The sequence below is a fragment of the Callithrix jacchus genome, chromosome 9 (genome assembly GCF_049354715.1).
Source record: "Callithrix jacchus isolate 240 chromosome 9, calJac240_pri, whole genome shotgun sequence".
In the NCBI taxonomy this organism is placed as follows: domain Eukaryota; kingdom Metazoa; phylum Chordata; class Mammalia; order Primates; family Cebidae; genus Callithrix; species Callithrix jacchus.
The window spans coordinates 14,432,289-14,456,201 of NC_133510.1; the positions used below are offsets into that span (position 1 = coordinate 14,432,289).

A 23,913-nucleotide genomic window follows, 5' to 3' on the forward strand; every position below is an offset into this window, starting at 1 on the left:
TTTCAATAAACTTTGAAATATCATTTGAGTCTCTTTAGTTTGTTAAATTATGCTAATAAAGAATATCTTATATTGTTTTACTGAGAATGGCATGGGAAAAAAAAAGAATATTATCCCTTGTAATTTATTCAGTCATCTCCAGCCAGGAACTAAATTCATTCCTCTTTTATTCCTATGTATGTTTATTATTTATTATGTTAAAAATATTTAAAGGAATATAAAATATTTTCTAAATAAATCTTGTATCCAGATTACAACCAAATTATTAAAGATTTTTGGTAGATCACAGAGAAGAAAAAGGTAAATGAAACTTCGAGCCATAAAAAAGATGAAAAAAAATCAGCAAGTGCTCTGCAGTGTATTCACCTGTAAAATAATGTTTCTTCACATGAAAACTGAGACAAATTCCTTACAGAGCTTCTGTCTTTAAAGGTTGTGAGCATTAATGAGATGATACATGTAAAAGCTTCTATAAGAGCAAATGTTAACAGGATTGGACTAGGTAGTAGTAACATAGCAGGTACAGTGGGCCCTCCATATCCATAGGTTCTGCATTTTTGGATTCAGCCAACCATGGATTGAAAATACGGAAAAAAACACCCAATTGAACAAAATAATACAACAATAAAAAATAAATAGAAACTAATACAGTATAGCAGCTATTTACATAGTGTTTACATTGTATTGGGTATTTGAAGAAATCTACAGATGATTTAAAATATATGCGAAGATGTGCATAGATTGCAAATGCTACAGCTTTTTATATCAGGGACTTGAGCATCTGTGGATTTTCATATTCCAGGGGAGTCTTAGAATCAGATCTCAAAAGATACTGAGGTGCTGCTCTAGGGATGTAACGAAACATGAGAGATTCTGTAATTTTTTTGTAAATGGAGGCACTTACTTCATTAAAAGAGAACTTTTAATTATTCCAATAGAATTATGTGAGAAATTTGCCTCATGTTACTTCATTTAGAGCAATGGTTCTCAATTAGGGCTAAATTTTGGCCCTAAGGAATATTTGTTAGTATCTAGGGATGTTTGCAGCTTGAGAGGTGCTACTGGCATCAGTGAGTTGAGTGCTGGCATGCTGCTAAATATCCTGTAATTCACAGGATAGACCCCACAGCAAAGAATTATTCAGCCCACATTGCAAGTAGCGCCGAGACTTGAAACCAGATTTAGCCACCCTTTGAACACCACCAGTTCTTTATCCAAAGTATTACTGTGGATGAACTTTTCATGATTAGCTTTGGAAACCTAGTACATATGGTCATATTTATATTGTTTTCTGTGTACAGCTAAGACCAGTGTTTTTAAGTTAAAACTCTGTAGTGGAAGTGGCACAGGACCAAATAATATTGCCTAGGCACATAGTTTTTGAGTATCGTACTCTAATTTGATGTGATATCAAATTAGAGTTGTGGTGAGTGAGTAATTTACATAACACACATTAACCATCATTTTCAGGCATATAATTCCAGATTGAAGTAAATATACCATGTGATTGAAGTATTCTGTATTATTGTTAAGGAAGACTGGGTGCTCTAGAAATATTTAATACTTATCACACAATTGTAATCGAATGACTTTGGTTATATTTTTGGTGTGTCATAGAATAGTAGAATAGCTATTAATTGGGGCTTCTTATTTTAAACATTTTTATCGCAATGTTTTGTGTTTTAAATTTCTGGCTGTTTGGGTGATCTGTTGATATTTTCATGATATAGGAGAAGTAAGGGGAAGCATTACTACCTTATTTCTGTTTCTTGAAGGAATTATTTTAGTATTTCTATTTTAGGTATAATAATAACTCTAGGATTAAAATATTCATTAAGTGTTAAGTGTTTTATAGTTAATGGTTTCGGTTTTTGGTTTTTTTTTTTTGGAGACATGGTCTTGTTCTTTCATCCAGGCCCGAGTGCAGTGGTGTGATCTCAGCTCACTACAACCTCCTCCTTCTTGGTGCAAACGATTCTCGTGCCTCAGCCACCCAAGTAGCTGGGACTATAGGCATGTGCCACCATGCCTGGCTAATTTTGTATGTGAGTTTGTAGTACAGACAGGGTTTCGCCATGTTGGCCAGGCCTGTCCTGGCATCTTGTGATCTGCCTGCCTCAGCCTCCCAAAGTGCTAAGATTACAGGTGTAAGCCAGCATGCCTAGGCTTATACTTAATGTTTTGAATTTTATTGAATAGTTAATGTTTAATCTTTATCAGATCCCATTTTGGTATTCAAAGATCAATTTTACTTTAATAAACACATAGTAAATTATTTTATTTGTGAAGATTAACACTTAACCTGGAAGGTTCATTTTCACTTTTTTGTTAATTCAGTGACTGCCAATTGTGATGTGAAGTTCATCATCGGCTTTACTCTTCCAGGTAGAAGTTACAGTTTGCTGGAGAGCAGTAGTACAACTTTTCTATTTTTTCTCTTTTTTAACTTTGAAACAATAAAATACATTTTTTAACAGTACGCACATGCACATACAAATAAACCATGTAAAGAATACTTATAAAATGATCATCTCAAGAAATTAGAATATTGTTTACCTCCCAGAAATCATATGTATATTCCTTTGCAATCATTTTTCTCTTCTGTTCCTCCAGAGATTACTATTGTGACTTTTCTTCTTTGCTTTTCTCATGACGTGCGCATATATCAAACAAAAAGTATAATTTAGTTTTGTATGTTTTGTACTTCAATAAATGGAATTATTTTTATTATTTTTCACTTCTTTTGTTGACCGTTATTGGTGAGATACATTTGTATTAGTTGTACGTAGCATCCACTCCTTTATTGTCCTTGTATTGTGTTTTTTATTTAATTCAGAATTTCATTTTGTATTGAAAGTGTTCTGAAAGGACAACTTCATTTCTTTACAATTATCCATTCTTTGAATACTTCAGATAGTACCAAAAGTATTCCTTTTGGCAGAAAGTGAGTTGGGAAGTAAGTGGTTACTTTGCTTTTTGTTTTTGGTTCAACATATTAAAAATGTTCTGATTAGATTAAACAGCTGTCTTACATGTGAAATGAAAATGATACCTGAAAAATTGAGAGAATCTAAGGATGTCAGAAATTCTAAACACTTTTTGTCATTTATCATGGACTTAGATATGAATACTCTTCTGTATCTCACATTGCCACTCAGTTGTATCCTATTTGTACCTTTGTGTTTTGGACAGTTAATTGCTGTGATTTATAGTAACTTATCTCACACTTTTTGGAATCAGAAGCCTCTTTACATTTAAATATTATTAAAGTTCCCAAAGTGGTTTTTTTTTTCTGTTTTTAAAGAAAGACTGAGTCTCGCTATGTTACCCAGTCTGGTGTTGAACTCCTGGCCTCAAGTGATCCTCCCACCTTGGTCTCCCTGGTTGCTGGGATTATAGGCATGAGCCACTGCACTGGGCCTCAAAGTGATTTTTAAATATAGGTTACATATCATATACATGTGCAGATCTTTTGACCCAGCTATCCCATGTCTAGATTTATATGACTATTCATGTCCAAAAATACAAAAATACATAGGTACAAGGTGACTTATAACATTGGTGATTGCAAAATTTTGAAAACCTAATTGACTGTAGGTAGGAGAGTGCTTAAACTCACTATGGTGAATCTACACAAAAGAGACTGGCAGCTTGAGAAACAAAAGGATAGTATTTTAATGGTGGAATGAAATATATATCCATGAGTTTATACTGATACAAATAAGTAATCAAATATAAAAATAAATGGCATATGGGCAGACAGCTCTTTCTTACAGAAGAATTTCAGTTAATAAGTATAGATGGAAATAGACCAAAGGAAAATCAGCATGAGACAAACTGATGGTTGTGAAAATTTGTGTGTGAAAGTTTGAGGTTAAACATGATTTTCATAGTCCCAAAATGTTTTCCCCAAGCTGTTTATATAACAGAAGACTCTAACTTTTCAATAAAAAAGCCTACCAGGGGACCTTAACCAAGTGTTTAGAGTTGACATTACCAGTAATAAAGAGACATTGGCATCATGAACCCTTGATATAATGCACTGAGAGGAACACAGTATCATTTCTGTGTTATTCTTTCCAAAAATGCGTAACCTTATTCCAATAATGAGAAAATGCCAGACAAACCCAAATTCTGAGACATTTTACAAAATAACTCTGCAGTACACTTTAAATATGTCAAGATGATGAAAGATCAAGAAAGACTGAGCAGTTTCAGGTGGATTTGAGGGGAAATATCAACTAAATGAATTGTGGGATCTTGGATTAAAGCAGATTTCAGAAAAAGGAACAGAATTAGCTGGGCATAGTGGTACATACCTGTAGTACCAGCTACTCTTGAGGCTGAAGATGGAGGATCACTTGAGCCCAGGAATTTGAGGGTTGTGGTAAGCCCCGTTGTGCCACTGTAATTCAGCCTATGGGGCAGAGTGAGACCCTGTCTCCAAAAAAAAAAAAAAAAAAAAGCCAGAAAGGACATTAGTGGAAAAATAACGAAATTATGATTCTCGATTTGGTTAATAGTAGTGTACCAATGTTAATGTCCTAGTTTTGTGTGTTTTACTATGGTTATGTAAGCTGTTAACATTAGAGGATCCTGGATAAGGAATAGATGGGCTCCGCTCTGTTTTTGCAGCTTTTCTGTACATCTGAATTAGTTCAGAATAAAAATTTTATTTAAGAAATTTGGCCGGGTGCGGTGGCTCAAGCCTGTAATCCCAGCACTTTGGGAGGCCGAGGCGGGTGGATCACAAGGTCAAGAGATCGAGACCATCCTGGTCAACATGGTGAAACCCCGTCTCTACTAAAAATACAAAAAATTAGCCGGGCATGGTGGCGCGTGCCTGTAATCCCAGCTACTCAGGAGGCCGAGGCAGGAGAATTGCCTGAATCCAGGAGGCGGAGGTTGCGGTGAGCCGAGATTGTGCCATTGCACTCCAGCCTGGGTAACAAGAGCAAAATTCTGTCTCAAAAAAAAAATGCTGAGATATATAAATTTCTTTTTTTTTCTTTTTTCTTTTTTTTTTTTTTTTTTAGTAGAGACGGGGTTTCACCATGTTGACTGGGATGGTCTTGATCTCTTGACCTCGTGATCCACCCGCCTCGGCCTCCCAAAGTGTTGGGATTACAGGCTTGAGCCACCGTATCTCAGCATTTTTAATCACCCACTTCACTTTGCAATCCCTTTGAAATAAGTATGCTTTTGAATTTAAAAATGTCGTACTACCAAAATTAGCGCTACAGGATAGTTAGCTCAGGCTTTTTTCCTGTACCATTCCTAAATTTGTAATGCAGATATTATTTTCTCCATCTTGTTGACTTCCTAAACCCATAGTTTAATTAAGAATGTAGCTGATCAAGTTGATCATTCTAAAGATTCGACTCAAATTCTCAAGTCATGATGATGTAATATGACTGTTAGTAGAGTTATACCTAGACCTAGAGATGAACTTTGACCTGCCTGTTTCCTTCAAGCATAGAAGGTTTAATTTTACTCATTTTTAGACATACTTGAGATGTCTTTCATTTTTTCAATATAATTTTATTGAATACTTTATAAGTGTCAGACACTGTTGCTAATCTTTGGTTATACGGTACTGAAAAGACATGTTCTCCACCCTTCTGGAGCATATTGCCTCTTGGAGAAACAAGAAAACAAGTAAGTAAATATCAGTCAGGGGAAATACTGCAAAGAAATAAAGAAAAACTGTGATAGATGATGGGGGAGGAAATATGTTGGGCAACAAATTTAGGTAGTGACATCAGAGAAGTTCTCCCAAAGGATATAACATTGAGATCTGAAAAAGCCATATAAAAAGTGGAGGAAACAGTGTTTAAAATGGAGGTTATCCACAAGGCAATGAAAAGCTTGGCATTATCAAGGTAGAGAATAGGTAAGGATCGAATCAAAAGGGACCTTGTAAGCCATGATAAAAAGTTTAGATTTTATAAGTAGTGAAACATTCTACGTGCAAAATTGACAGGATCTGATTTGCATTTTCAGGATACTGTTTGTTTGCAATATTTGGAGAATGGTTGGAGTAGGAAAGGGTCATTATAAAGAGAGTGTTTGCTCACTATTTATTTCATGCTTTTTTGTGCTGTGCATTTTTCTGTGCTAGAAGTAGTAATATTGCACAAGACAAACAAGCTCCTTACTCTCAAGAACTCACATTCTGGTAAGGGCTCTGTGAGAACTGAGGAGAAAGGTTTTTATTTATATTAAAACAATTTTTTTTAGAGATAGTCTCTGTCATTCAGACTAGAGTTCAGTGGCATGATCATAGTTCACTGCAGCCTCAAACTCCAGTGATTCTCCTGCCTCAGCCTCTGGAGTAGCTGGGACTACAGGTGTTTGCCACTATACTAATTTTTTTTTCTGATGATGAAATAAGAATATTTAATGGCACGAAATGATATGTACACTCGAGGTTCGATGTTTTCAAAACATATCCAGCACTTATGGCTGCCTGTGCAGAGTAAAAAGATGAAAAGGTATAACAGAGAATAATTTTTACAATTTATAAAGTTTAATGCAATTGAGAAAGCTTTGTATAAAAATTGTTAAAATATTTTAGAGGGCAAATGCTTACTTTGCATAGCAATGCTTCAGGTACCTGGAATGCCCTCTCTACTTTCTTCCAAGCAAATTTTATGAAGCACTAAGCTCAGTGGCTCTGCTCCAAGTACCAACAAGGTGAACAACCCAGTTAAAAATATGGAACACTTCACAAATTTGTGTGTCATCTTGCGCAGGGGCCATTCTAATCTTTTCTGTATTGTTCCAATTTTAGTATATGTGCTGCCGAAGCGAGCACTAATTTTTTTTTAAGTAGAGACTGAGTCTTGCTATGTTGCCCAGGCTGGACTTGAACTCCTGGCCTCAAGCAGTCCTTCTGCCTTGGCCTCTAAAGTGCATGGATTATACTTTACATTACTTATTATAACTTTTTTTTTGATAGACATCAAAAGATGTGTTATACAATTACAATAATTTCGGTTATAGTAATTGCTACACACAGAACTGAATCAGGTAAATTCCAGCAACATCAAGAACTTTTTTTCTTGTTTTAATTTTTTTTTTTTTTTAAGGCGGGGTTTCACCATGTTGGTCAGGCTGGTCTTAAACTCCCAACTTCTAATGATCTGCCCGCCTTGGCCTCCAAAGTGCTTGGATTACAGGCATGAGCCACCACGCCTGGCCAAGAACTTTTCAAATAAAACATATAGAAGCATAGTCTTAGCTGATTTGACTGTTGGTGATTTGAGGATTAAAAAAAGCTTTCTCTTGAAAGCCTACCTGTCTTCTAAGGGTCAAATACTTTTTCTTGTGATGCCTGCCTAAATCCTCACAGTTGGAATTAATCATACTTTCTGTCATAATTTCATTCATTTCTGCTTTGATTTTGGGACTTACTTTATATTACTTGGTATGATATATTATGTGCTGGTTCCTTCACATACTTGAGTTTGGGAATCATGTCTTGGTACTTCACATATAGTTGGTACTTCATAAATGTTTATTGATTTTAATTGTTATCTATAGATGTCAAGAACTTTCAGTCACATGCATCTTAGCCTGGTCTCTTAGTCTATTTGGGCTGCTATAGCAAAATACTATATACTGGCTAGTTTGTAAACAATAGAAATTTATTTCTCACATTTCTGAGCCTGGAAAGTTGAAGATCAAGGAACCAGCAGATGTGGTGTCTGGTACAATCCCACTATCTGGTTAATAGGTGACACCTTCTTGTTGTGTCCTCACATGGTGGAAGGTTCAGTAGTGGTTTGGGGCTTTGTTTTTCTTTATAACAAGGAGAAGTATCTGAATTTAACCTTGAAAGAGGTTGCCGTGAGAGAGATTAATGGAATTGCTAAAAGAATGCTGTGGTGTTGTGAGTCAGCTCTCCGGAGACCAATGAATATTAAGAATAAAGTTCAGAGAAAGTGAAAACAATCGAAATAGAGATGGGGAAAATCTGCCTTACATATATTTAAGCATATTCTCTTCTTAGCTGTATAGTCAATGAAACATTTTGTGTTTTTCTCTGAGATTTGATTTAACTCTGTGTACAAAAAAGTTTCTTCATTTTGTTAAGAGATTTTTTTCCTTTCTCAAATGAACACTGCTTATTCTTCATTTTTAGATTTGCCAGGGGGATAATTATTTAAGGAAATATTTTTTAAAAATTAAGATTGACATCTTTTTAGAAATACTATTTCTAGAAATAGTATGTGGTTTGTCACAGGCTGGATACATCTAATATGTTAATGTTTTTGCAAAAATAAATTTTGGTTTTCTGTTTCTAGAACTTCTCCTTCACCTGTTTAAATGTTTAATCCTGTACCATTTCTTCCTTTTTAATAAAAAATTTTCTTAGTAAAACAGGGCTTTTTCTTTATAGAATATTGTCATAGGTGAGTTTTTATGGTATTCTTAATGAATATTAGAATAACGGATCATAATGGAAGAAAAGTGTGCATATAAATCAGCATCTGTTTTTACATCCCTGTGGATAGTTGCTGAAATTACACATGAGTATTCTCTTTTACTGCAGGTGAAGCACCTATACAAATTGTTAGTTATGTGTGCAACTTTTAAAAACTCCCATCTCAAAGTGAGTCACTTTTTACCATTTAGAAAAATAGCAAAACAGGGCTTAATATTATTTTTTTTTAAACTCTGCAGTGTTTGAAGTAGACTGTATAGTACTTTTCCCTCTGACCAAATGTCAGTTCAGTTTGATAGCAGTGCAATTTATTGAAAGACTGTTTATTGACAGGGCTAATGTACTCTTCATAAAATAATGAATAAAATTATTTTAGGCACTAAAATTATTAAAAGGTGAACTACTAAGTTCTCACTTTAGTGAAATGGTTTACTCCTTACCTTTGTGTTGTGTGAGCTCTTCTTGTTTGAGTTTGGAAGAAGCCTCCAATAAGATTCTTTTTTAAATTTTTATTTATTTATTTGTTTTTTAAAGACGGGGTTTCACCATGTTGGTCAGGCTGCTCTTGAACTCCCAACCTCAGGTGATCCGCCCACCTTGGCCTCCAAAGTGCTTGGATTACAGGTGTGAGCCACCACACCCGGCCCAATATTCTTTTTTTCTTAATTTTTAAATTTATTTTTAATTATAATGGCTACATAATAGTTGTTATACATATTTACAAGGTACATGTGATGTTTTGACACAAGCATGCAATGTGTAATGATCAAATCAGGGTAATTAAGGTACTCACACCTCAAGCATTTATCATTTCTCTGTTAGGAATGTTCTACATTTTTAGGTATTTTAACATATACAACAGTGTTGTTAATTATACTTGTCTTGTGCCACTGAATACTAGTTCTTTTATATTTATTTTTGAGACAGAGTCTTACTGTGCTTCCTAGGCTGGAGTGCAGTGGCACGATCTCAGCAACCTCTGCCTCCTGAGTTCAAGCAGTTTTCTGCCTCAGCCTTCCAAGTAGCTGAAATTACAGGCGCCTGCCACCACGCCCAGCTAATTATTTTGTAATTTTAATAGAAATGGGTTTTCACATCTTGCCCAGGCAGGTCTTGAGTTCCTGACCTCATGATCCACCCAACTCGGCCTCCCAAAGTACTGGGATTACAGGTGTGAGCCACTGCACCTGGACTAGTCCTTTTATTTTTTAAGAGACCAGAAGCAGGTATGCAAATAGTCCATTTTCTATGATCTCAGAGGCAAAGGTCAACCTCTTAAGGACCACATCAGTTGTCTGTTATTTTAAGGAAAAGTTATTTTTGGGATTTTTTTGGTAAAGATTTTGAAAACGTATGCTTGTTCTTTTTATAAGCATTACAGATCAAAGATTTATAGTGCCCTAGGATTAGGTAAACCCCACGTCCTTGCCCAAGTTTCTTATACTCAGCTACCATGATTTTCAAGATGAGAACCCGCCCCCCCGTCTATATAGGATATTTGTACTATATGCTCTGTAATATTTGTTGATATAAAGCATCATTTTTGTTTGTGTATTTTTTTTTGTTTCTTTGATGAAATACATCTGCTTTTGAGTTTGGTTTTTAACAATTGAGGTTATAACAGAGCACCACTCTAACTGAGGGGAGATATTTGAGGGGTTTTAAAGAGAAGAGGGAAAATAATATTTTTAAATTTTAATCCATAGTATTGCTTTAAAGTAGTTGGTGTGTAACTAAATTCTGTTTCTATATTATGCTAGCTTTCTTTTCTTAAAATTGACTTCATGAATGCATCTGGCTTCATTTTTTTTTCCACACAAAACATCTGAGAAGTTGGTAAATGAATTCTGACATGTTGAATGATTTTAATGAAATCTTCTGCATGTGTGTGTATATATATATATATATATATGCTTAGGGAATGGGGAAGAGGGAGGCAGAATAAGCAGTGGGGTCGAGGGTAATAAAGAATTACTGTCTCTTTACATTAAGGATAATGGAAAACAGTTAACATTAATATCTTTCAGAACAGGTTAAAGTCTATCTGGTAAGTGGTGTTTACTCCCAAGGAAGCAGCTCTTAATATTAATTCAAATAAATGACTTCCATTACCTTGTCAGAGTGAGAGTTGGGAGAGGGAGGAGAGAATGTGGGAGATTGTTACCTTGGATAATGTTCGGGAAATCTGAATTGACCTTCTTTCTGTTGCTGAAAAGGGCAAAAGTATAGTAAGATCTGCCATTATCAAGTAGTTTTTTTTTTATGTTAGTATACTATAGAGCCGTTTAACAATTTTTGAGGGAGATGTTTGAGGGAACAACAAACTAATTTTTAATTGCTGTTTCTTGTTTGCCTTTGCTTTCCTGATTAAATGTTTGATTGGAAAGAAAGGCACTGGAGGCTAGAGTCTTCCAGCTGCAGTGCTGCATAGCTTGGTGTTGGCAGAACTGACATCAAGAATTGAAGTTCTGAGAGATGTATTAGGAGTGGTATCATGGGAGTTGCTGTAGGGTCCAGTCTCTCCCTGTTAATCTGGCTGAGTGAAGCTATAGTTAGGCTGTCCCAACTTCTGCCCTTATCTCTTTCAATATAGGAGTCTTCTTATTTAAGGAAATGAGGAATTCTTTGATAGGTCTTCCTTCTCCCGCTACCAGATCCCTCAAAGTAGTCACACAAACCTCCTGCTGTGAACCCTATACTATGTCAATGAAGTATTCTTTTTTGATTTCAGCAAATATAGTGAGGTTGGAAAAAGTAGGTTTCAGTTACATAATCCAGTAGTAGGAAAAATGGTCTGGGTTCATTTTGGTGAGTGCAAATGTGATTAATAGCAGTTGAAGTGAAACTCTAAAGATACAGCTTTCATTTTAGGTGATATGAACTATTTAAAATGATAAAGCATGTTCCTTTACTTTCTCTAGGTAGCTTTTAAGTAAAATGTCTGTGACACACAGTACATTTCTAAATTTTGGGCTTCCTGAATTGTTTAAGCCAAGTTAGGACAGGTGAATGAAATTAAACTCTCCCTCTACTTAGTCTTATTTCCCTAGGCTGCCAATTTAATGCTTTTTTTTTTCCTAATTAATGAGTGCTATAAAATGGCTTATCTCCAAACAGTACGTGTATTAATGGCAAAACCACAGTTACTTTGGCACCAACCTAATAATTCCTCCTTGGAATTTTTAAAATTTTATTTTTATATTTTATTTATTTATTTATTTGTTTGTTTTGAGCCAGAGTCTTGCTACCTCCCCGCAGGCTGGAGTGCAGTGGCATAATCTCAGCTCACTGCATCCTCTGCCTCTCAGGTTCAAGCAATTCTTGAGTGTTTGGGATTACAGGTGTGTGTCACCACCCGGCTAATTTTCTATTTTCTCAATAGAGATGGGGTTTTACCATGTTGACCAGGCTGGTCTTGAATTCCTAACCTTAGGTGATCTGCCCACCTCAGCCTCCCAAAGTGCTGGGATTACAGGCTTAATTTTTAATTGACAAGTAATAATTGTATGGGGTACATTGTGATGTTTGAATACATATATGCATTGTGGAATGATAAAATCTGGCTAATTAACATATCCATCATCTCACATACTTATTTCTTTGTGGTGAAAACATCTCAAATCTGCTTTTTTGGAAACAATTTTTAATTATACAGTATGTAATTTCAAATTAGACTCTGTTTTTGGCTTATTTTTTAAACCCTTTTCCCCTGTCTACTTTAAGAGTAGAATCAGTTATAATGAAAATTCATGAAGAACCAGGAGTTTAAAGAAGGTCTTTATTCATTGGGGACCAACAGACTCTTGAGTATTTCATTCTCATATTTCTTAAAAATAAAAAGGAGGGTTAGGTACAGTGGCTCACACCTGTAATCCCAGCACTTTGGGACGCTGAGGTGGGCGGATCACGAGGTCAGGAGATCAAGACCATCCTTGCTAACATGGTGAAACCCCGTCTCTACTAAAAGTAAAAGAAATTAGCCAGGCATGGTGGCACGTGCCTGTAGTACCAGCTACTCAGGATGCTACAGCAGAATTGCTTGAACCCAGGAGGCAGAGGTTGCATTGAGCTGAGATTGTGCCACTGCACTCCAGCCTGGGCAACAGGGCTAGACTCAAGTCTCAATTAAAAAAAAAAAAAAAAAAAAAAGGTTGGGCATGGTGGCTCATGCCTGTAATCCAAGCACTTTGGAGGCCAAGGTGGGTGGATCACCTGAGGTCGGGAGTTCAAGACCAGCCTGACCAACCTGGTGAAACCCCATCTTTATTTAAAAAAAAAAAAAAAAAGTTGATTCTCCAAACAGTCAAATGTGAGGATTCATTCAAGTGTGATTACTAAGCTTATTGATAAACCTCCAGTGTATATCTCTTAAAACATTTGCCCAATTTTTTTTCAATTGAACTTTGATGATTATCAAATATCACTGAGTATTCTTGGTGTTGAACTATTCACGAATATGTTGAATTACTCGAATTTATAATCATAGTCACAGGAAGATATCTCTGATTAGAATTCAATTCATTTGCAGAGTTTATTCTGAATAATTCCTGACATAATGCATATTTTGCTGATTTCACATTTAGTGAAATGCTGAGCCATATTTCAATTCTATAGTTTCCTTAATATCTGCCTTTATGTTTTATGTATGTTTGGGTACCATTTTAATATAGTCCCATACCAGTGGCTGTGTTTTTGTAGTAGAGGTCTTATTAGCTTAACAAAAGCATTTTTCTTTGAGAAGAAATTTTGTCTTCATCGATAATCCAATTTTGTTATACTGGAGCTACATCCTCAGGTTCTGTGATACCCATCCTTCAGTTTGACTCCAAATCATTTTTACCTCCTGGCGTTCATCCCCTTATGTAGTCCTCTCCCACACCCTATCAGGATTGGTCTGTGTGAACAGTACAAGAAGGCAGAAGTGATGGCGCTGACTTCTGAAGCTAGATCACAAAAGACATTGATGCATCTGCCTTGTACTCCTGAATCACTTGCCCTGGTGAAAGCCAGCCTTCATGTTACAATGACACTCAAGCAGCCCTGTGGTGAGGAACAGAGGCCTCTTGCCAATAGCTGCACCAACTTGCCAGCCAGTAGAAGCAGAGGACTGAAGGCTCGTTGACATCCTGACTGCAACCTCATAAGATACCCTGGCACCAGAACTGTTCAGCAAAGCTGCTTTTGAGTTCTTGACCCGTACAAACTGTGAGAGATAATCAGTGTTCACTATTTTCTTAAGCTGCTAAATTTTGAAGTAACTCATTAATACAATAATAAACAATGAATACAGGTATTTTATATGTCAAGTATCAAGATGACCTACCATAGTCTGATTTCCGCCCCCTAGGTCCACAGTTTGGTTTTCTCTGTTAGAATAGTAAATGCTATTTTAAATTGTTTTATTAATGTCATCACCATGGTAATTATCAAGGTTGAGTACTGTTGGAGCTTTTGTTGGTGTTTATTACCTATATAACTCATATTTGTGGGCTATAGCCTGTAAACTGGGAAGACAGTTACAAACTTATGTAAAACATGATGTGTCATATGGCCTCTTACAGATTTATTTCATATGTAAAAACTGCTCTAACTAGTGCCACATTCTTCAGTAGAAATATAATGTGAGCCACATATATAATTTTGAATTTCTAATGGCCTCATAAAAAAAGAAAAGGAAACATATTAATTTTGATAATGTTTTATTTAATACCCAAAATATTATTTCAACATACAATATGAAAATTATTAAAGTGTTTTACCTCCGTCTTTTTAAGACTAAGTTTTTGAAATTTAGTGTGTATTTATAGCACATTTCAATTTGGACTAGCCCCATTTAAAGGTTTAGTAGCCACTTGTTGCTATTGGCTCCTGCATGGGACAGTACAAATAGTATGTTAGCTAACGAAGAATATTTTCTTTTAAGCTAGCAGCAGATTAAGAATGCCTGTAAACAACACCAATTATTTTCTCAAGTTAAGTGTGGCATGTCCTACCTTAATCTCAAGCTACATTTAGTTTCAGTAAGTCAGCTACTTTCCAGATGCTTCGGATTCTTCAAACCTGAGGAATATAGGAATCGGAGAAATTAGACATAGTAGAAGGCATACATAGATTTCTTCAGCATTACAGACCTCAATGTTTTTACTGTCTCATAGTTTATCATGAAGGTTGGTAAATGTGGACTTTTTGAAGGAGAAAAAACACTTTGGTATGTGAAGCATATATTCCAAGCCTCAGGCTATATGTGGTATAATCACTCTCATATTTGAGCCACCAAGAAGCACCTTCCAGGGGTTTTAGCACATCCCTTACTTCATCAGATGTGCTAAATGTGATATGTGAGGTCTGTTGCATTTTATACTTTCTAAAGTATACTTTTTAAAGTCTAATATGACATTTTATTGGCTCACTCATTTTCAAGGAAGCTAATGGTAACTGTCACTTCTTCAACTCAAAGTGTGACATTGACAGATTAGAGATTTTTCTTTTTGAGATATATCTTCAGAATCTATGGAAGAACTTGTGATAATATTGTCCCTTTAAAAAAATGTTCTTATTTAGAATATCCCATGGTTATCAGGAGTTGAAAGGAATATCTCATCGTAATTCTGACCCACTTCTATAAAATATTGCTATGAAGAAATTCATAGGACTTTTGAATAAAAAGCTGAAGAGCACAACGACATATAATCCATACATGTTTTGTTCTCTTTAACTTTTTTTTTTACCATGAGCACTGCCTAATGATGTATCTGCCCTGTCTTCTTTTCTCTTTTCACAGTAAACAGTTAACTAACATATTTAGAGTATCGGTTATCTAAACGATGACAGTTGTAACTATTTCCAGACGGTCTTTATATCCTCTTGTGCAAGATGCTCTTTTAGCATATTTTTCAATTTGCTTTTGCTTTTATATCAGAACAGCATACATTTTATATTATTTGCACAATGAAGTAATACATGTCTTAGAATAATAGTCGCTTCTCTCTTGTCTAACTCTGATTCCTCTTCTTCTGAGATTACTGCTTTCACCTCTTTTGGTTGTTTCTACTGCTGTTTATTTTTATCTTTCCAAATGACATTTTTATAATATTGTTCTGTTATTTTTCTTATTTGGGCATCATCTGTTGACTTCTTATAGATGATGAGGAATTAGTGTTTTTACACAAACCAACACACACACTTCCTTTCTGTCCTCCCAATGTAATTATATCTAAGTCTACATTATTAAATCTGAGGCACATAGTATATTATGATTTACATTTTGGTTTTTCCTGGTGTGCCTTAGTTTTCCTTTTTGTTTTTCCTTTCTTGGGTATCACCAAATTTCTGTCTATACCTGTGAAATTCCTCCCAACATCATTACAACTATAAAATACATCACCCCTTACTGATCGCCTTCAGATAATCTATACATCTGCTTTTTTTCTTGGAAACATTAATTTCTTTTCTCTACTGTAATCTGTACATAGTTTCTAAGTTTCCTGTCATCCTTGTGGTTCCCTTCACCATTCACCTATGGTAGAGCTCTTTTTATCTGGATTCCACACCCTGCTTTCCAGGTTTACCTCTTCATTTTAGTAGAGTATACCCTAGGGGCCTCCTGAGAGTCTTTGAGCGGGGTACTTTTCTATTAGGGATTTTGCATTCGGCTCTCATATTTGATTAGTAGTATATATACAGAATTCTAGATTGGTAATCATTTTTTTCCCTCAGAGTTTTGAAAGCATTATTCAAATTGTCTTTTAGTTTCCTGTGTTGCCGTTAAAAACTCCAGTGTCTTCTGATATTTTGATCCTACAAGTGATCATTTTTGGCCTTTCTAAAAGTTTTCAAGATTTTTCTTTCCTCTAGAGTTCTAAACTTTTTTTCAAAAAGCATTCATATTATCATCCAAGCACCAAATGATGGATTTAATAACTTTTTGCAAGAGCAAGGACAAGAAAGAATGATTAGAAATATTACATAGCAGTGCTGTTGATACTCGCGTATTTGTAGGACTCAAAGGGTTTACTCTATTTCTTACACTGGCTCAATATTTCATTAAATTAATTAGGAGATTCAAGCTGTGGTTCAACACAAGAGAAACTTCCTTGGTTTATTTTAGCAGATCTCTCAAGATTCCAAAACTAAAACTGGTGCCAGATTTTACTCACTAGATAGATTAAGTAATTTGGGACTTCGTTAATGAAGGTGAAAGGGGTATTTGCTATCTTCGTTCTCTTGTATTATAGTATCCAAGTTTGATACACTTGTCTTAGAGCAAATGATTCCATACTTAGCTTTACTTTGAAATGTTATGCAACTTATCACATGAATATTACTTATCCGTCGTTTCCTTTTATTTGTAGTTTCACTTGCCTTTTGTTTTGTATCCTTATTATTGAGAAAGATTTTGAACCAGGCTTTGCTATTAAGTCCAGAAATCTTTTTTTAAATAAATGGCCATGAACAGTGAGCTTGTGTGATAGACTCTAGTTTCACTGCTGGTTTCAAGTAAAGTTATGAAATAAGTTTTGTAATGAAATACTATGAAAACCTGATTCCTACATTGTGACAAATTACTAATCATTTTCTCCCTGAACTTTTTTTATTGATACAGCCACAAAGCTTTTTTTTATTCCACACAGATGTACAAGTAAAATTGTTTACTTGAAATAGATTCCTGGGAAGTTATTTGGAATTAACTAGTTGTTTCAGCCTCAATTAGATAATAGAAGCCTGTCAGGAGACTTCCAAAAAACGGTTTAAGAATGGGATATGATAGACTGCACAAAGACGTAATACTGAGTTTTCCCCAAGTTGCTAATGAGAAACATTATCAACTTTGTGGGTTGATAATTTACTTCATAATCCTTCATACTCCATAATCCTTCTTTTATGTTTAGTTTTCTTTGATTCTGAAGAAACCACCGTAGCCTTTGTTTTGACTGGCATCATTCCTTGTCTCTCTGCGTGGCATCCCTTTAAAAACCTCCACTATACTCTGCTGTTCATGGCAGGTCAACAGAGGGAACAAAGATTTCAACAAAGAACATTTTTTTTATATAGCTAAATTGCCCTGCATAAAACAGAACCTACTCATGGGAATAGATCACAGTATTTTATAACATCTCTGATAAGAATGAAAACTTGTCTCTTAAGATGAACATAACATACATCGTCAAACTGTGAATATTTTTTTCCAAATCTAATTTTTTAAAATTTAGAAAAATGAGAGAGCAAACGGTTTATCAACTGTTTATTAGAAAGAATGTTAAATAATAGATTCTGTACTTCCAGAATGAGGAGAAAAATCTGACTTATCTTTGACAGATTGCAAGTTCTAGAGTTTTGAAGGCAAAGTTGTCAAAAAGGACTTACCAAAGTAGACTGCAGTATAACTGAGTTTCTTAGATAAAAGAAAAAATTCTTTGATATCTTTTCCTGATAAGAGTATTCTGAAAATTGGAGAATGTTTTAGCAAATCTTGTTCTTTTGTTTTATATATTTTTAAAAGGAAACACTTTATTCTTAATCCTTTAGTTTCATAAGTTAAAGAAGGAAGTGATTATAATAATCTGATGAATCCAGTTCTCCATCCTTCTTGAACTCTTCTTCATTTAATCTTCTTAAGATCTCTCCTATCTTACATGAACTCAAAGTTCCATAGGATTTTGTTTGACTTTCTAATAGGTCAACTTTCACCTCCTCAGAAGCTGTGTTTTAAACTTGTGTAGAACATGAGGGCTGGGAATTGCTTGATTGGCTAATAAAATTGTTCCTTCTTAGTCACTTATATCCAGTTGTCATTTTTGGTTTTCTCATATGAGATTATGAGAAAACTACACATTCTTGAAATGTTAGGAAGTATCACTTGCTTTTTAACATCTTTTAAGAAATTGCCAAGAATTGTCTATGAAGAATATAATCTGAAAGATCATGCTGTTTACAGAACTTTTTTCATCTAGGCTTAACTGCAGGGAAAGAGAATGTTTTGATATTCAGTCTAATTACTGTTTCATCAAAGCTGGCTTTACGCTTAGAGAGTAGTTCAAAAACAACTTTGTGCTTTTAAAAATCAAGCCCTTGCTGCCTCTGCTCTCTACTACAGTTTTATTCTCTCTATTACAGAGAGCAAATTCCTCACATTTACCTTGCTTAATAACTTGACTCTTTGCTCTTAACAATATACTTCTTCAGCCTTCTTTACTTTCCTTGCTTTATTATTTCCTCTGTGACGATACCTTGCTGACATGGATTTGCTTCTGATGGGAAGAACATTTGATAAGCAAATAGCCCTTTCTTAATAAATAGGCTCTCCCTGGGTCAACTAATTAATCTACTTCACCTAGTCTTCCATCATTTTCTAGGACAGTCTCCGTAAGAAGGATGACAGGATTGAAGAGCTGGAAGAAGCACTAAGAGAAAGTGTACAGATAACTGCAGAGCGGGAAATGGTGCTAGCACAAGAGGAATCAGCCAGGACCAATGCTGAAAAACAGGTCTGCTATTTTATACAGTTCCTAGCAATGCTGCTGGTTAACCAAAAGGTAAAACACAACCAGTATAGTTTAGGTAAACTATACATATTTTATGTTTATAGAGTTTCAGAATCACTTCATAGAGTATAAGTCCCAAAGAGTTGATTCATAGCTGTGTTAGATACAAGTCTGCGGTTTCTTTCGTGTGAAGTATAGAAAGAAAGAAAGACCAACTTTATTAGCAAAGCTGAGAGAGAATTTATTTCACGGAATGAGTGCCTTTCAATGCCCTGTTCCTAGATAAATGCCTTGTGTACTCTTTCTTAAATAAGAATTGAAATAAAGTCATATGAGAATTGACTCATGTAACACAGAGGTCTCTGCATTAATAACTTAGGTCTGATCCCATATATATTTATGTAGTGTGTGCTAATGTATTGGATGAGATGAAATGGAGTTTGTCTGCTACAAGACTGGGCACAATCCTGGCTTTTAAACTGAATGAAAAAACACAAACATTTCTGACTGAAAATGTTTATTTTAAATAGCTAATAGTTTATTCATTTCATACCCTGCCTCATTCAAGAGAACACTTAAGGTTGTAACAAGTTAAGGTTAATAGTGAGTATGAAGGACACAGAAACCATGCACTTGAGTCCCAGATAAACATGTCTCAGCCTTGGAGGGACTTGCTGAAGAGCTCTGCTGTGGCAGTTTGTGGTGCTTGGTTTATATATTTACTGTATCTTTTAAGATCCCCCATACTCTTGCTTTTGACTTTTCATTAGAAAGAATAATTATAGATGGCAAGTGTGAATGGAAGAAATAGTTTTAACAAGTGAAGGTTATAATCCCAGTTTCCATTATGAGCATGTGATTTAAGATTTTGAATCTATCTGACACAGAGGTTCATAACACTTAATTTTGCAGTAAATATTTCCTTTCCATTTCTTTGTGGGAAAAATATAAATGTCAAACAGGAAAAAAATGCTCAATGAAAAGGTAACAGGAATCTTTCGAGGAACCCCCTTGGTGTTATTGTGAGTTAAGGTAGCTATATTAAAGAAGCATATGTCTCTGAGGCAGGCATAGCATATGTCCCAGGGAGTCCCTTCATAACTGTGTAAGATACAAGGATATGGCTTCTTTTCTGTCAAGTATAGAAAGAAAGATGAACTTTATTAGCAAAACTGAGAGAGAATTTAACTTTTTACAGAATGAGTGCCTTTCAGTGCCCTGTTCCTAGATAAATGCCTTGTCTACTCTTTCTTCAAATATGTTTGTAATGCAGTCACATAGAGCTTGGGTAGTGGAGAGCTTCAGAGGAGGGATGGCGATAGCCATTGTGTCACCCAAGTGTGGGGAAGAATTTTCTTTAATCTTGATTTTACCCTTTTTACATTCTCTCCTTTATTTTTCAAATAAAGAATTTCTTCTGCTTTCGCCTCATTATTTATTGACAAGTATTAAAAATCAGAGATCATGCAGAGAGTTTGGCAGTTTAATAATACATTATGCCATTATGGGATATAGACTTGTTATGTATTTTCCTTTTGGAGGCTATTGTGTGAACTGATTATAATATGCTTTGGGGTATGTTTTATTTATGGTTAATAGACTTTGCAGTTTTTAGGTTTATAGAAAAATTGAGCAGAAAGTACAAAGTGCTTTCATTTACTCCTTTTCTACCTCAGTTTTCCCTATTTTTAACATACTGCATTAGTGTAGTATTTGTTAAAGTTAATGAATCAGTTTTAATGCATTATTATTAACTGTGTGGTCCATAGTTTACATTAGGGTTCACTTTTTGTGATGCACAATCATGAGTTTTGCCAAATGTATAATTACATGTATGTGCCATTACAGTGTCATACAGAGTAGTTTCACTGCCCTAAAAGTCTCATGCCCCACTGACTATTCCTCTCCCATCTTCCCAATCCCTGATCTTTTTACTGCGTCTGTAGTTTTGCCTTTTTCTTTATTGATACTTGGAGGCAAATAGTATGTAGCATGTTCAGATTGGCTTCTTTCACTTCACGTCTGCATTTTTGTGGCTTGATAGCTAATTTCTCTTTATCTCTGAATAGTATTCTAGTCTACGGATGTGCCAGTTTGTTCATTCCTTCAGCTATTGAAGGACATCTTGGTACCATTCAGTTTTTGGCACTTAGGAATAAGGCTGCTGTTAACATTCACATGCAGACTTTTGTGTGGATATAAATTTTCTGCTTATTTGGATAAATAACTGTTTGTGTGATTGCTGGATTCTGTGGTACGATCATTTGGTAAGTGTTTTGGAAGAAACTGCCAAACTGTCTTCCAAAGTGGCTGTGTATATTTTGCTTTTAATTGTGTGCTTTTTGCCTTTTCGGTTTTCTCATTTTCCACCATTCTGCTACTCATGGCCTATCTGAAGCTGTTGCATGAAATATTGCATGAGACCAGTTATTTGAACTTTAAGTGGTTTGAGGTATGAAGAAAGTGCTTTTATGTTTATTCTTCTGAAGGCTTACAACCTTTATCTACTGTCTTCTTCTCTCCCATTTTTTATTCTTATTTTTAATCTTTTTGTGTCTTCTTTTTTTTTTTTTGAGACAAAGTCTCACTCTCTCGCCCACACTGGAGTGCAATGGCACGATCTCAGCTCACTGCAACCTCTGCCTCCAAGGTTCAAACCATTCTCCTGCCTCAGCCTCCCAAGTAGCTGGGACTATAGGCATGTGCCACCACGCCCAGCTAATTTTCGTATTTTTAGTAGAGACAGGGTTTCAGCATGTTAGCCAGGCTGGTCTCGAACTCCTGACCTCAAGTGATCTGCTTGCCTCAGCCTCCCAAAGTGCTGGGATTACAGGCATGAGCCACCATGCCCGGCCCATCTTTTCCTGTCTTTTAGGTCCACTATTTTATTTTTATTTTTATTTGGAGACAGTCTTGCTTTGTCTCCAGGCTGGAGTGCAGTGACGCGATCTTGGCTCACTGCAACCTCCGCCTCCCAGATTTAAGCAATTCTTCTGCCTCAGTCTCCTGAATTGCTGGGATTACAGGCGTCTGCCACGACGGCCAGCTAATTTTTGTTTTTTAGTAGAGACAGGGTTTCACCATGTTGGCCAGGATGGTCTCAGTCTCCTGACTTCATGATCCACCTGCCTCAGCCTCCCAAAGTGCTGGGATTACAGGTGTAAACCACCACACCCAGCCTAGCTCCACTATTAATTTTACTTATGTATTTTAATTTTATGTACTGAGATATTCTACAGATGTTCTTTTGAAATGCCTTAAATGAAGCTTTTTTGTTTAGGAACATTATTCTTACTATCTTTCTCAGATCAACAAGTTTTCTGTTTCTCACTTAAATTTAGCTTCTGGGAAAGAATGACTCCCTCTGATAAAGGTAGGATATCTGTATCTCTGAATTCATCAAAGAACAAAGTAAAATTGTATGGGAGCCATAGTTCTTATTAAAATAAGACGTAGAACTGGATGTGGTGGCTCACGCTTGTAATCCCAGCACTTTGGAGGGCTGAGGCTGGCAGATCGCAAGGTCAGGAGTTCGAGACCAGCCTGCCCAATGTGGTGAAACCCCATTTCTACTAAAAAATGCAAAAATTAGCCAGGCATGGTGGCACACGACTGTAGTCCCAGCTATTCGGAAGCTGAGGCAGGAGAATCGCTTCAACCTGGGAGGCGGAGGTTGCAGTGACCAAGATCGTGCCACTGCGTTCCAGCCCTGGTGACAAAGTAAGATTCTGTCTCAAAAGAAAAAAAAAGATGTAGAACCTTCCAAAGTTTGAGGAAGGAAGAACTCCCATAAGAAAATATCTCCTGATGCCTTTTCTTTTTTTAAGACAGTGGCGCAATCTCGGCTCACTGCAATCTCTGCCTCGTGGGTTCAGGCAATTCTGCCTCAGCCACCTGAGTAGCTGGGACTACAGGCACATGCCACCACACCCAGCTAATTTGTGTATTTTTTTAGTAGAGACAGGGTTTCACCATGTTGGTCAGGATGGTCTCAATCTCTTGACCTCTTGATCCGCTCACCTCAGCCTCCCAAAGTGCTGGGATTACAGGCGTGAGCCACCGCGCCCGGCTGCCTTTTCTTTATTCTCACAGGATCTCCTTACAGTTTATTTATTCTTGATACATGCTGCCCCACGCTGAGCCCATGCTAGAAATTTAGAGAAGTTATGTAATGTCCTAATGAAGGAAGGTTCCCCTAAATTGTGTGAACAAATTGAGAGTTGGAAGTGAATGATCCCCATGGGGAGAACCCAATGGCTCCTTTACTTTTGGTTTGTCCCTTTCCACATGGGGATTCTTTTTCTGGAACCTTCTCTGTTTAACTTTTGGTAGGTTTTGTATTTTATTGAATGTGAGTGTCTGTTTTCTTAAACTGAGCATAAACAACATCTCCTAAATAAGTCTCAGAATTGCCAGGGGCTAAGGAACAGCATGCTTAGTTCTGCTGTGCTATTATGAACTTTAAATTTTTGAATTTTCTTTTAACACTTTAAAAGAATGATTTAGATATCTTCACTGGGGCTGGGCAGAGTTGGCTAACACCTATAATTCCAGCACTTTGGGAAGCAGAAATTGGAGGATCACTTGAAGCCAAGAGTTCAAGACCAGCCTGAACAGCAATGCAAAGCCTTGTCCCCCCCAAAAATTTTTTTTCAATTAGCCAGGCTTGATGGGGTATGCCTGTATTCCCAGCCACTTGAGGGTCTGAGGTGAGAGGATCACCTGAGCCCAGGAGTTTGAGGCTGCAGTGAGCTATGATTGTACCACCGCATCCCAGCCTGGGCAACAGAGTGAGACCCTGTCTTTAAAAATAATAACAACAACAACATTTGCATATATGAATTAAATTTTTCTATTAAAAGCCCATTTTTAAGAGTGATACTTAGTGATAAACAGTCATTTTTTTTCAGATTGCCATTTTAACATTATATGACTTATATGTTAAGTATAAATTCTTGAGGTTCAAGGTCATAGGATTATATC

At 36.0% G+C, this 23,913-nt stretch overlaps 1 protein-coding gene and 1 non-coding gene across 33 annotated transcripts in view; one reads left to right on the forward strand and one right to left on the reverse strand.

Annotated features, from left to right (window-relative positions):
* The window catches only part of ERC1 (ELKS/RAB6-interacting/CAST family member 1), a 518,863-nt gene that overhangs the window by 232,081 nt on the left and 262,869 nt on the right, over window positions 1-23,913 (forward strand). For 18 of the 32 annotated variants that reach the window (XR_013522487.1, XR_013522490.1, XR_013522489.1 and 15 more), the window contains one exon: window positions 18,802-18,933. The exons of the other annotated variants lie outside the window; for them this stretch is intronic. Coding sequence is in view for 10 of the 18 variants with exons in the window: in XM_078338382.1 (XP_078194508.1) it covers window positions 18,802-18,933 (132 nt within the window). In the remaining 8 variants the exon portion in view is untranslated. The remainder of the gene's footprint in view (window positions 1-18,801; window positions 18,934-23,913) is intronic. 32 annotated transcript variants of the gene reach the window in all.
* Window positions 6,712-6,817, reverse strand: LOC118144579 (U6 spliceosomal RNA). Its single transcript, XR_004729347.1, has one exon. It is a non-coding gene; the product is annotated as a U6 spliceosomal RNA (small nuclear RNA).